Source organism: Mastomys coucha, unplaced genomic scaffold (assembly GCF_008632895.1).
Source record: "Mastomys coucha isolate ucsf_1 unplaced genomic scaffold, UCSF_Mcou_1 pScaffold3, whole genome shotgun sequence".
NCBI classification, from domain to species: Eukaryota; Metazoa; Chordata; class Mammalia; order Rodentia; family Muridae; genus Mastomys; species Mastomys coucha.
Window position 1 is genome coordinate 38,869,729 of NW_022196909.1, and position 12,441 is coordinate 38,882,169.

General features: G+C 36.8%; 1 protein-coding gene across 22 annotated transcripts in view; it reads left to right on the forward strand.

Moving 5' to 3' along the window:
- The window catches only part of Pcdh15 (protocadherin related 15), a 1,206,525-nt gene that overhangs the window by 767,607 nt on the left and 426,477 nt on the right, over positions 1–12,441 (forward strand). For all 22 annotated transcript variants that reach the window (XR_004112186.1, XM_031346915.1, XM_031346916.1 and 19 more), the window contains one exon: positions 11,908–12,063. Coding sequence is in view for 21 of the 22 variants with exons in the window: in XM_031346915.1 (XP_031202775.1) it covers positions 11,908–12,063 (156 nt within the window). In the remaining variant the exon portion in view is untranslated. The remainder of the gene's footprint in view (positions 1–11,907; positions 12,064–12,441) is intronic.

A 12,441-nucleotide genomic window follows, 5' to 3' on the forward strand; every position in this document is an offset into this window, starting at 1 on the left:
TCTTCTTCTTCTTCTTCTTCTTCTTCTTCTTCTTCTTCTTCTTCTTCTTCTTCTTCTTTTTCTTATTCGTCTTCCTCCTCCTCCTCTTCTTATTCCTCTTCTCCTCCTTGTCCTCCTTGTCCTCCTTCTCCTCCTCCTTGTTCTAGTTCTTTATAGATCTTAATCTTCTACCAGATGAATAGGTACATCCTATGGTCTTCCTCTTCACTTCCTTAATTTTTATTTTTCTCATTTGTCATTTTTTTGGCCTTATCCCTGAAGAAAAAAAAAAACAAGTCCTATTCAGAAAGTCCTTTTATATTCCTATGCCTTCTTGAATACTACATATGTTTTCTTCTAGAAAGTTTTAGCATTTCAAGTTTCACATTGAGGTCTTTGATCTCTTTGGGGGGACTTTTATATAGGCAACAGATATACATCTAATTCCATTCTTCTTCAAGTGGACGTCCAGTTTTCCCACCATCATTTGCTGAAGATGCTGTCTTTCCTACAGTGTGTGTTGCTGGCATCTTTGTCAAATATGATGTGGCCATAGTGAAAGGAACTCGTGGCTTGGTCTTCCATTGTTCTTCCTTTGTTTTACTTTGCTGTGTTGTGATAGCATCATGATGTACTTACTGTTATAACATTGTAATATCCCTTGTAATCTGGTATGATAACTTTTCCACCATCATTCTTTTTGTCCAGGTTTGCTTTGGTTCTCCTGGGTCCCTTGTTCTTCCATATGTATTCTAATATATATATTAGAATGGTATGTCCCACATATATATATATGTGTGTGTGTGTGTGTGTGTGTGTGTGTGTGTGTGTATGTGTATACACATAAATATACACACATATATGTGTGTATATATATATTTCATTGAAGAACATTGTGTATATTAGTGTGGATTGCATTGAATATTTACATTATTTTCAGTAGAAAGATCATTTTTACAACATTCCATCAATCCATGAGCATCTGCAGTCTACAGACATCTTGTATCTTCCTAAATCTCTGGTTTCAAAGGCTTAAGCTTTTTATTGTGTAGACATTTCACCTTGTTGGTTAGGTTTATTCAAAGTATATGTTGAAGCTATTGGAAGTGTAGGTATCACTAGGGTCTCTTTTTCTCAGATTGTTTGTTATTGATGTATAAAAAGGCTACTGATTACTGTAGGTTGGTGTTTGTCTTACCACTTTACTATATAATTCTTGGTTTTCTGTCCAGATTTGGTGGTAGAGTTTTGGGGGTCTCATAAGTAAGTAGGATGAGAAGTAAGTAGGATCTATTAGTAGGATGAGAAAATTGAGGCTCAGCATGGACTCACATATGTACAGGTGCAGCTATGGTCTGAGATGAGAGGGTAGATGAGTAGCAAGGACTGAGGGTCAGTTGTCAGAACAGGCAAGAACAGAAATGGCTATAGCTCCCACATGGGTCTGAAATGCCAGTGTGGGATGAAGGTGGTAGGTCAGACTACCAAGTAGCCATTCTTTTTTATTTTTAATTTTACTTTTTACTTATTCACTATACATCGTACTCACTGACCACCTCCAGGTTACTCCCTCCCACAATGTTGTCCCCCTCCCCCCTCCCCTTCTCTTCTGAGTGGGTGGTTCCCCGCCTGGGTATCCCTCCCACCCTGGCACTTCAAGTCTCTTTGATGCTAGGTACTTCCTCTCCCATGGAGGCCAGATAAGGCAGCCCTGCTAGAAAAACATATCTCACATAAAGGGAACAGCTTTTGGGTTAGCACCTATTTCAGTTATTCGGGAACCACATGAAGACCAAGCTGCATATCTGATACATATGAGTGGAAGACTTAGGTCCTGCACATGTAAGTTCTTTGGTTGGTAGTTGATACTCTGAGTTTCCAAAGGGTCCAAATTAGTTGATTCTGTTGATCTTCCTGTAGAATTCCTAGCCCCTTTGGGGTTCAAAATCCTTTTACCTATTCTTCTCTAAGAATTCTCAAGCCCCATCCACTGTCTGGCTTCGTGTCTCTTTATCTGTCTGAGTCAGCTGCTGGGTGGAGCCTCTTCTGTCTATAAGAATAACAGAGCAGTGGTGGCGCACACCTTTAATCTCAGCCCTTGGGAGGCAGAGACAGGTGGATTTCTGAGTTCGAGGCCAGCCTGGTCTACAGAGTGGGTTCCAGGACAGCCAGGGCTATACAGAGAAACCCTGTCTTGGAAAAAAAAAAAAAAAGAATAACAGAGTATCTCATTAATATTATCAGGGATTGGTACTTGTCCATGGCATGGTTCTCAAGTTGGGCCGGCCATCTGTTCATTGTTCCCTCAGTCTCTGCTCCACCCCATGTGCCTACATTTCTTCTAGTCAGGATAAATTTGGGATTGAAAATGTTGGGGTCTCTATTGCTCCAAGCAGCTATTCTTAACAATACCTCCTATGAACAATTTCTACTAATAAATGTGGAAAAAAAGGTTTGAGTGCCTATTTATCACATCTAGATTTTATTTGTTATGACACTTCCCAGCATGTTATACAAACACACACATAGGTGTACATATTTTATAATATACTAAATTCCATTTAACAAAGAATTTATCCCTATTCAAAAAGTAAGTATTGACAAAGCACACATTATCATTAAGGAGCTTATTATTGTGAACCAAAACCAAACCCTGCTTTCGTGTTAAACGTGGAGCATTTGCCAGAAACAAAATTCTTGGGGTTGGTGCCAAGTAACTTGGCTCATTCCTTTTATGAATAGAATGAACCCCTTAATAAACAATGTGAATGTTTTATAGAGCCACAGAGAGCTGATAATCATGCTTGGGCCTACAAAAAAAAAAAAACTGCCAAGCTCCATGCTATGATCATTGGCTCTGTATTCATTCAGTATATTTAAAAAAAAGAAAAAAGAAAAAACTACTCCAAAAACCTTTTAGTAGATGTGATTCTCTTGTACCTGAGGAATACCTTGATACTTTCCTAAGACTAAAAATGAAACAAATGTATAATTTTGGCCAGTAAGTTTAAAATTTCTTTAGATAAATATAAAGAGATGATATAGGTATATATGAAAAATATATGTATATTATGGACATGATAACTTTTAGAAAAACTGCTGTGTTTGCAGAAAAAGCCTACGTGGTCTTGCCCTCAGAGGTCTTGTGTATCTGCCTCTTTATTTCTTCATCTTTGCCCCTGTGGTCCTGCCTGTCTTTCTTTGTCAATTCACTACCCTTGTCCACACAGATCAGACTCTTTTGAGCATCTGTATATTTAGTTGCTCCATTTCTGTCTTTCATGCGTTAGTTTAGCTTTTTGATATTCATGCCTGCCAGTTCTACAGTAACGGTTTTCCTTGTGTACTTGTGATGACTTTAAACATATACATTTGTGAGTTTTAGTGTGATATCTCAACATATGTATACAATTTATACCATCAAATTCACATAATCAGCTATGGTTGATTTTCTATCCTCTCATTAGTATGTGTAGAGCCTTTGAGTCTCACTCTTCTGTTATCTAGAAAATGATCAATAGCTTGTTGTATAATATCACACACATGCACATGTGTATACGCACACATACGCATGCACACACACACACACACACACACACACACCAACTCTTAGGGAGAACATATATAGTGCTTCCTCTGTATGTCTATACTTATAGACCTGTAATCAGACCTCCTATTATCTATTTACCTTTCCTATCAGTCACTAATCACTATCCTAAATTCCAACTTTCTGTATCTAGAACATTCATATCTGAGTGAAGACCAGTACTTCTCTTCCTGTACCTAACTTTACTTCATTTACCATTAAGTCCTTTGATTTTGCTATGAGATAAAACAACATTCCCTTTTATAACTAAGGATTTTTCTACTGTACCTATGTACCACATTTTCTCTATTGTTCTGTGCTTGCCACTTAAGTTAATGCCACAAAGTACAGGGTGTATTAGAGGCAAGCATAGACATGCAGGATTTCCTTTGCTATGCCGATGCCATTTTCCTTTGATAGATACTCAGAAGTGGGATAGCTGTGTTTTGTGGTAGATCTAGTCTCTTGGATGCTTCATACACTTCCCACTATGCTTAGGTAAATTTGCATTCCCAACAAAAGTGTATAAGTGGTCCTTCTTCAATTCTCAACACTCCTTGCTACCTTTTGTATTTTTTTCTTTTATAATAGACATTCTAGCTGAGGTGAGACAATGGATATTTTAGTGTAGCTTTGACTTACCTTTCCATGACAACTAAACTAGTAAAATTCAGTACTTCTGGATAACTTTTTTTTTTTTTGGCCATTTAAACTTTTCCTTCTGAGATGTATCTATTCATAGTTTGTTGTTGTTGTTGTTGTTGTTTGTTTGTTTGTTTTGTTTGTTTGTTTTTTGGAGACAAGGTTTCTCTGTATAGCCCTGGCTATCTTGGAACTCACTCCTTAGACCAGGCTGGCCTCAAACTCAGAAATCTGCCTGCCTCTGCCTCCCAAGTGCTGGGATTAAAGGTGTGTGCTACCACTGCCCAGTTTTTGTTTGTTTGTTTGTTTGTTTTTTGCACATTTACAGATAAGTTCTTTGGACTTTTTTCATTCTGAATCTGAACCTTTCAAACTCTTTATAAATTCTGGCATTTGAGTACTTACAAATTTCTCCCATTCTTTTAATGTAAGACAACTTATATCATTCTGTCAGTTATGTCTTTGGCTATCAAGAAGTTTCTTCATAGTTTGTTTCAGATGCTCTGTCTTCAAACGTTTGATTCATTTCAATTCAGTTGATTCATTTTCATAAACTTGAGAGAAAGTCCAAGTTTCCATCTTTTACAATGAATATCCAGTTCATAAGTCTACTGCATTTATTTTTTTTTCAATTTGTTGATATAAGTACAAACTAAATAGTTATTTGTCCAAATGAACTCTAACAAAGAAGTGTGGTGAGGTCGTTTCAATGGACTTCTACAATTATAGTTGCATTTCAAGCAGGCAATAATGACATATTTTATTTCTAGTGAAGGAAATCCAAGCCAAGTTTTCTACCTTTTGCTTTTTAAGGCTATAAATAATCCTTTGTTTGTATAACCATGGTTGGATAGGAAAAACAGCAAATTTAATGTAAATAACAATATTTCAAAATTAAAATTTTTAAGTGGGCTAATTATTTTAATTAAAACTCATAGGAAAATTTAAAAATTACCAGGCTTCAAATATTTGAATTTGATTAGAAAATATTTGTAAGAGGTTCAATATGAACACTTTGGCAATTCTCAAACATTTCTTTTGGCTATCAATTCTTCCCTCTATTTTTGTTTGTGTTCAGTACAGTTATCTGAATTGACTCCTAAACAAAGTCATAAAAACCAGTTGTATATAATAAGAAACTCAAGGATCTTTAAAAGGCCAAATTATGATCTCATGGGACCAGTATCACTTAATCACTATGAGGTGTGGAATGAGTACCTGTTATTATGGAATCAATAAATTGAATACTAAGAACAAGCTGGATCTGTTCCAATAGTACAATATGGATTTTGACTCATTGCAAAGATTAGAAGCCCTTGGCCAGGGAAAGCAATGACCTAAGAGAACCCAACACCTTCAATTCTGATCTTGATTTGCTGCTCCAAGGGATTCCATTCCATTCCAATCCATTCTACTCAGGCACTCTTCATTTGCCAGGTCTGATGCGTGGCCTCATCTCCCATCCACATTTCCATCTGCATCCATCAGCATCAGCATCCTTTTCTGTCAGTCTTCCTCCCTCTAACTTGGAACCCAGGACACTCTCAGTGTTCATTCCACCTTCATCTTAAATAGACTCTTTTAAATCTTTTTTATGTATTTTTATGTTTTTATGCACTGCACCTTGATCACACACACACACTCTGCACTGCTACCCCCTCCTCTCAACTCCTTCTAGGTTCTCTCTCATCATGTCTTCATCGAGATTTCATTTCTTCTTTTTTATTTTAGTATCATATTTGTGTTACTAGGGGTAAACTCCCACAAAGCAGCAGGGACCAGATCCATAAATGCTGCTTATGCATAAATCTGATTCCTAATGTTGATACTGGTATGTAATTATATATTCTATACTCCATACTCTTAACCAGTCTGTTTTATGCTCATTGTGATTATTTAACATAAATTTTACAGGAAGAGTCCTTAGTATCCAAAGGTTAAGTCATATTAATTTCAACTATCTAGAACTTAACATGTTACAAATTATTAAAAACTATAAAATATATCTAAATTCATCTAAGTTTTTCATTGTACCTATGTTTTCAAATTGGCATTTTGTTCTTTAAGTAACTTGCCAGGAGCCTCCTGGCCCGGAGAGGGTAGTGGCAGGGGCACAGAGGGGGACTCTGGTGTGGCTTTAAAGTCTGAGGGTCCCAGGATCTTCTCATTCTCTTACTGTACTGAAATGCTGGTGATAATTTCTAAAAAGTCCTAAAACTTTCTTGCTTTTTCCGAGGGTAAAAGACTGCTGGCTTAGGCAATTGACACCTATAGCAGAAAACAGCAGGGTTGGGGTTGGTGGATTAAGAAAGGTGGCCTTTGTTCTATCTCAGCAGGAACTGAGCACCTCTAACTTTCAGGAAGAAAAAAGGACACTTAGAAAAGTGATTATAGCAGGGCAGTGGTGGCATACACCTTTAATTCCAGCACTTGAGAGGGAGAGGCAGGCAGTTTTCTGAGTTCAAGGCCAGCCTGGTCTACAGAGTGAGTTCTAGGACAGTCTAGGCTACACAGAGAAACCCTGTGTCTATAAACCAACCAACCAAGCAAGCAAGCAAACAAACAAACAAAAAAGCAAGAAAGGAAAAGAAGAGAAAAGAAAAGTGATTATAGCATTTATTACTAAGTTCTTAAAAGTTTCCTATGAAAGCTATCTAAGGGGGAGAAGTGGAAAGTTCCTAAGTGAGGAAAGGGAAAATTTCTTCTAAATGGGGAAAAGGAAAAATGTTCTACTCTACATGGAGAATGGCAAAAAAATTCTCCTAAGGGAAAAAATTCTTCTCTGTCTTCGTCATCAGTATGTCTTTGTCATCAGTATGTCTTCGTCATCAGTATGTCTTTGTCATCAGTACTTACACATCTTTCGGAACACATGACTGCATGTTATGAAGCTCCTCGCAAGGTCACACACACACAAAAATAAGTCAAATCATAAATTGAAATAGAAGTTTACAACAGAGAATGTTTGCATGCATATCCATTAAAAGAAATCATCTGGCTAAACATCCATCACTTGTCATAGTGCTGCAGGGTCACTGAAGGTTTAAAACCATAACTAAGTTATTTGTGAAGTTTTGCATAGATAAGCCCAGTCAATATTTTATCATCTGCCCTAGCACCTATAATAAATCATTAGTTCCTTTTTTATGACCTTTGGTTAATTGTTTTACAACCGCTTGGAAGGTGCTCTGAGTAGGAGAAAGTCTGGTTACCACTGTCTAAGAGCAATTAACTGGTGACACTTGGGAAACTGTTAGAGATCTCATTCCAGTTTTGACTATCAGAAAAGGACCTAATAGCAATCCCGCTATAAAAGAGCTTAATAATCACTGATATAATTTTAGGAATTCTTATAGAACCATCGTTAAGTCTTGAGTCATCTATTTATCTATATAGCATCACTCCATACATTGCATCTTCATAGATCTGCAGAGATCTGCTCCAGAGGGGTGGGCTAATACCTAGTGATTGTTACATATGTTTAATAATAACAGGAAAAACATATTAATAGCAGGAATCTTTCCTACAATGAATTCTCTTACATCCTTTCCCAATAAGAATGAACTTGTCACAGATTATATAATGATCTGAAGCAGACCATCCCAGGATTAGCTTGCCCCATTATGGCTCCTGACTGTAACTCCTGTAATCATGCCATTATTTATAATGTTTAACATTTTAAGGAATAGATGTCACTGGGCAGTCATTAATTACCTCTATTTTTATTTGCATATCAACTTAAGGGCTGGAACCACATAGGTCAATGGTAGACAACTTGCCTAACATATGTGTGGCCCTGGATCCAAGTCGTGGAAATGTGAAATAGATATACCTATAATACATTTTCACCTTTTCCAAATTTTTGGATAAAACAGCAATTCTTTATTGTATGGAGTTAGTAAGTAAATCCTGAGACAGAGGGAAGGAGATATGGCAAAACCATCCATCCCTATACAAATTTGACACAGTTATTTCATACTCTATGAAAAAGGCCAAATATGAAAGGTTTACAAAATTTAGTATCATTTAAATAATGAAATTTCCAAATTATTAATTTCCCTTATAACATAGAGGAGTGTTATAATCTGCAGTGTGGACATCACTGACTCTTGCATGAATTCCCTTCTCATGTTATATTCTAAGTGACTTATTTCCCATCTTTCTCTTAAATTACAACATTCCCATGTGCTTTGAAAGGTTTCTTCTTCACCTTATGCTTCCAATATTACCTTTGAGAGATAAACTTCGTAAACTGGTGATTTATGTCATTGCACAGACATGCAGTCATGACTTTGGAATAGTACATTAAACATTCATCTTTAAATTCGAAGGCTCTATAAATGTGATTATTTTAATTATATACCCCACACAATTTATATATAGGATGTTTCCTTGTTTCATAAACAGAACACATAAATAGAATTCAAAATGGAAAAAAGATTATCAAAGAATTGCCATGTCTGACTTTTGCCAGTAGCTCTGCAAGTTCAACCAAAATCTTCCCTTCATTTCCATCATTACAGGGTCATAAACCTCTCCAACACTTCCATAAGCATTGTAGAGTCCCTAAAGTCTGACTAATCGACTCAGTAAGACTAGGCGTGATGTATTTATGACTTCCCTGTACAGAAGAATAGGATTTATTCCAATACGAAATTACACTGTGCCTTCAATATTCGCCACAGGGACCTCTTTACTTCAGTGTAATCCATAGTGGTTGGAATTTATTGCCACCTAAGTTCATCCCAGCCACTAAGCATTGCACACACAGGGAGCCAGAAAAGAATGACAGCAGTTCCAGGTAACCTGTTCATATCCAATTTACAGATACTTAGCTAGAAGAAGGGGACCCTCACACATTACCTTTCTCACCCTTTGAAAGCCTGTGACGTTTTTGTCCCAACGCAACAGTCCCATGTAAAGCGGCGAATGAAGATGAGGGGATTTATACGCCTCTCTTGAATTATTTAGAAGAAAAATAACTGCAGATGAATATAACTTACCTAATTGTAGTCCAAACGTTGTGCCAAAAGAGCAGTAGGCATACTTATTCTGATTTTACTTTACAATTAAAACACAGCCTTTTTTTTTAACCAGGCTATTAAGGCAACTACTTTGAAACTGGTAGAAAAGGCACAGGGGGTCACTTATTTGAAATTCTTCTGAAAATCTTCTACAATGCAGTCCTTTAAAACAGCCCTTTACCTGAAATATGAAATTTTCAGGTGGCTTTGCTAGCAGGCCACCCTGCAGACTTCGGAGTTGTTTTATAAAAGAGGCCCTCTTATAAAATGGTTTACATGAGCAATTTTAGTCTTTTTTTTTTTTAAACTTCTGAAAGTTACCAAATATTCTCAAAGTGCACTAGCTCTATTTTCTGTTCACTTGTAAAATAGTGTCTGCTATCTTAAGTTCTTAGGCTTCTGATATTACGAGTGGATATAGGGTTTCCCTGTAAGTGTTCCAACCTTCAATTTTAGTGTTGGCGTGTAAGTGCATCTTCTACCTATCTGTCTTCATCAGTACATTCTCATATGAATGTCTATAGTCATTTGTAGTATTTAGATGATTTTTACCTAAGCAAATTGGGGGTGGCACTTAGGTGTATTATTTCAAAACTATGGTATTATCGATTGTTAATTATTAAGAAGATTTTGTCCTTAATCATGTTATTCATTATATGTTCCTGTGATATGTGTGCATGTGTGTGTGTGTGTGTGTGTGTGTGTGTGTGTATGTGTGTGCGCGTGTGTGCGCGTGTGTTTTACTTGGAATTTCTATAAACATAACTTTGCTGTCTTCATTGATACCACCACACAGGATGATGTCACAGCTCAAGTAAAGACCTTCACCTGTATTTTTAGGAGGCCAACACTTACCGATTCTGTTCCCTTTGTCTTTGTTGCTCACGGAAGTGCCTTCTGATGACATGATATTTTGCTGTAGTTTCAACATAGTTACTGCAGCATTTGTCTTATCTCCAGGTGTGGCATGCAGCTAGAAATGCACTTTGCACTCCTTCAGTCTCAAGGAGGCTTGCCCTGTCACCTGGATTGATTTAGTCTAGAGATTAAGTAGTTTATCTTGTAATCCCAAATTATTAATTTATATTACATAGACCCCATTTACTTCATGTTTTATGGATGGACTCAGTCTATTAATCTCATTCGGCACATATGCGCTCATATCATGAAGCAAATACAGGGTTTTGATTCATGTACATTGATAGTGATCCACCTAGGCGATTGTCAGACACAGAACACATAGATGGAGAGGAACAGAGAGGAGGCTGGCCAGGGAAACCAACACTGCCGATGGACAGGGAAGGATGATACGGGGATCTTTGGCACGTGGTGAATGAATAAGTAATAAATAGCTGTTTATTTTATAGATGAACCTCCGAAACATGACAAAAGATAATGCTGTACTTAAAAACGATGCACCTCTAAAACATGACAAAAGATAATGCCGAATGCATGGTAATTATATTAAACATATTGAGGGTGATGGCAAGTCACTGTTTTGTGAATGGAAGGTAGTTCATATCCCTTAAGTGGTGTTTGTAGCAAGTTCCCAGTGGTAGGTCGTCCTGTGTGATAACTGCAGTCCTATTGCATTAATATTGTTGGGTCCCCACTGTCAGAGTTGAGCAGTTAAGCAGCGCTGGAAGCAGGGTGGGAAACGATGTTGTTTCTCTGATTGTCATTCACTCACCTGTTCTAAACACACATCAGCTGCTATGGAGAGGGATGTGACCAGGTATTAAGAAGTCCTTCCCATGATTAGAGAAGTCCTCCAGTCTCATCAAGGGAAACAAATTGACACAAACATATAAAGTATAGAATACCTGAAGTTGTGGATGAGAAGTACAGTAAAGAAAAATAAATAGTGGAAGTTGGAAAGAAGAGACACAGTGGAGACAGGATATTTAAGTCGGGAAAGCCCTCTATGAGTTATTCTTACAAAACAATATTTAGAGGGGAAAATAGATAAGCCTGATAGTGATAAAAAATGGTGCACATAAAAGAGATGGACAATGTGTATGTGTATATGTGTGCAGTTTGAATGTGGTTGGCTTAAGAGTCAATTTTTTTTCCTTTGCTCACGATAATTTTATCATTAAGGAACATGATATTTTCATAAAAGTAAGTGAACCCAGAATTATAAAATTCCTCACTTCTCAGAAGTTTGATGCAACTTTGTTTTAAAAAAATAAATTTAAGCCGGGCTGTGGTGGTACACGCCTTTAATCCCAGCACTTGGGAGGCAGAGGCAGGCAGATTTCTGAGTTCAAGGCCAACCTGGTCTACAAAGTGAGTTCTAGGACAGCCAGGGCTACACAGAGAAACCTTGTCTCAAAAAACCAAATAAATAAATAAATAAATTTAAGACCATTGCTTCTTAGGATTTTATAAAGAAAAAAAATTTTGTTCGAGCAAATCTTAGCATGGGTTCTGTGTCTATGTGCTAGCAAAATCTTATGATCATAATAGTACTTGAAGCCTTATTTGTTTAGATGGGGAATTAAACAATGAATTCATCAGCATTATCTTCTGTTACTTTTAAAGCAGGCAGTTACCTTACTTCCTGTCATTTCATAGAGAATAAGCGGTCAAGCTAATAGTGAAGCAGTCAAGTGTGTTATCAGTGTCAGATCTAACCAAAACTGTGTCTAAAAAAAATGTCATTTCTTCCTGCAGCCACCAATGAATATACACTCCATTGTAGTGCAAGTCCAGTGCGTCAACAAGAAGGTTGGCACAGTTATCTATCATGAAGTGCGCATCGTGGTGCGGGATCGGAATGACAACTCACCCACATTCAAGCATGAAAGCTATTATGCCACCGTGAATGAGGTCTGTGCCCTTCTGCTGATGTATGTGTTTAGCTTATATTACAAACCTGTGTGATTCCATTAGAATAATGACTAATGTGCCTAGAAGTAAAAGAATGTAAAATAAGAACTAATAGTTTTAAAAAATGCATTCTGGCAACTCATAATAGCATTACGGAAATTCAAGTTGCTACAGAAAAACGCAAATGACTATTTTTTTTAATATAAAATATATTGAGAGAATTCAAGGCATGCTACTGACATTCATGTTTATTGAAAAGTGTTGGGCAAAATGTCTTTGGATTTATAAAGTGATTTCACTAGTTACTGGAAGAAATTATTTTTGTGAGACATTATTTACAGTTATTACTCATGATATATATATATAATATATGTATAT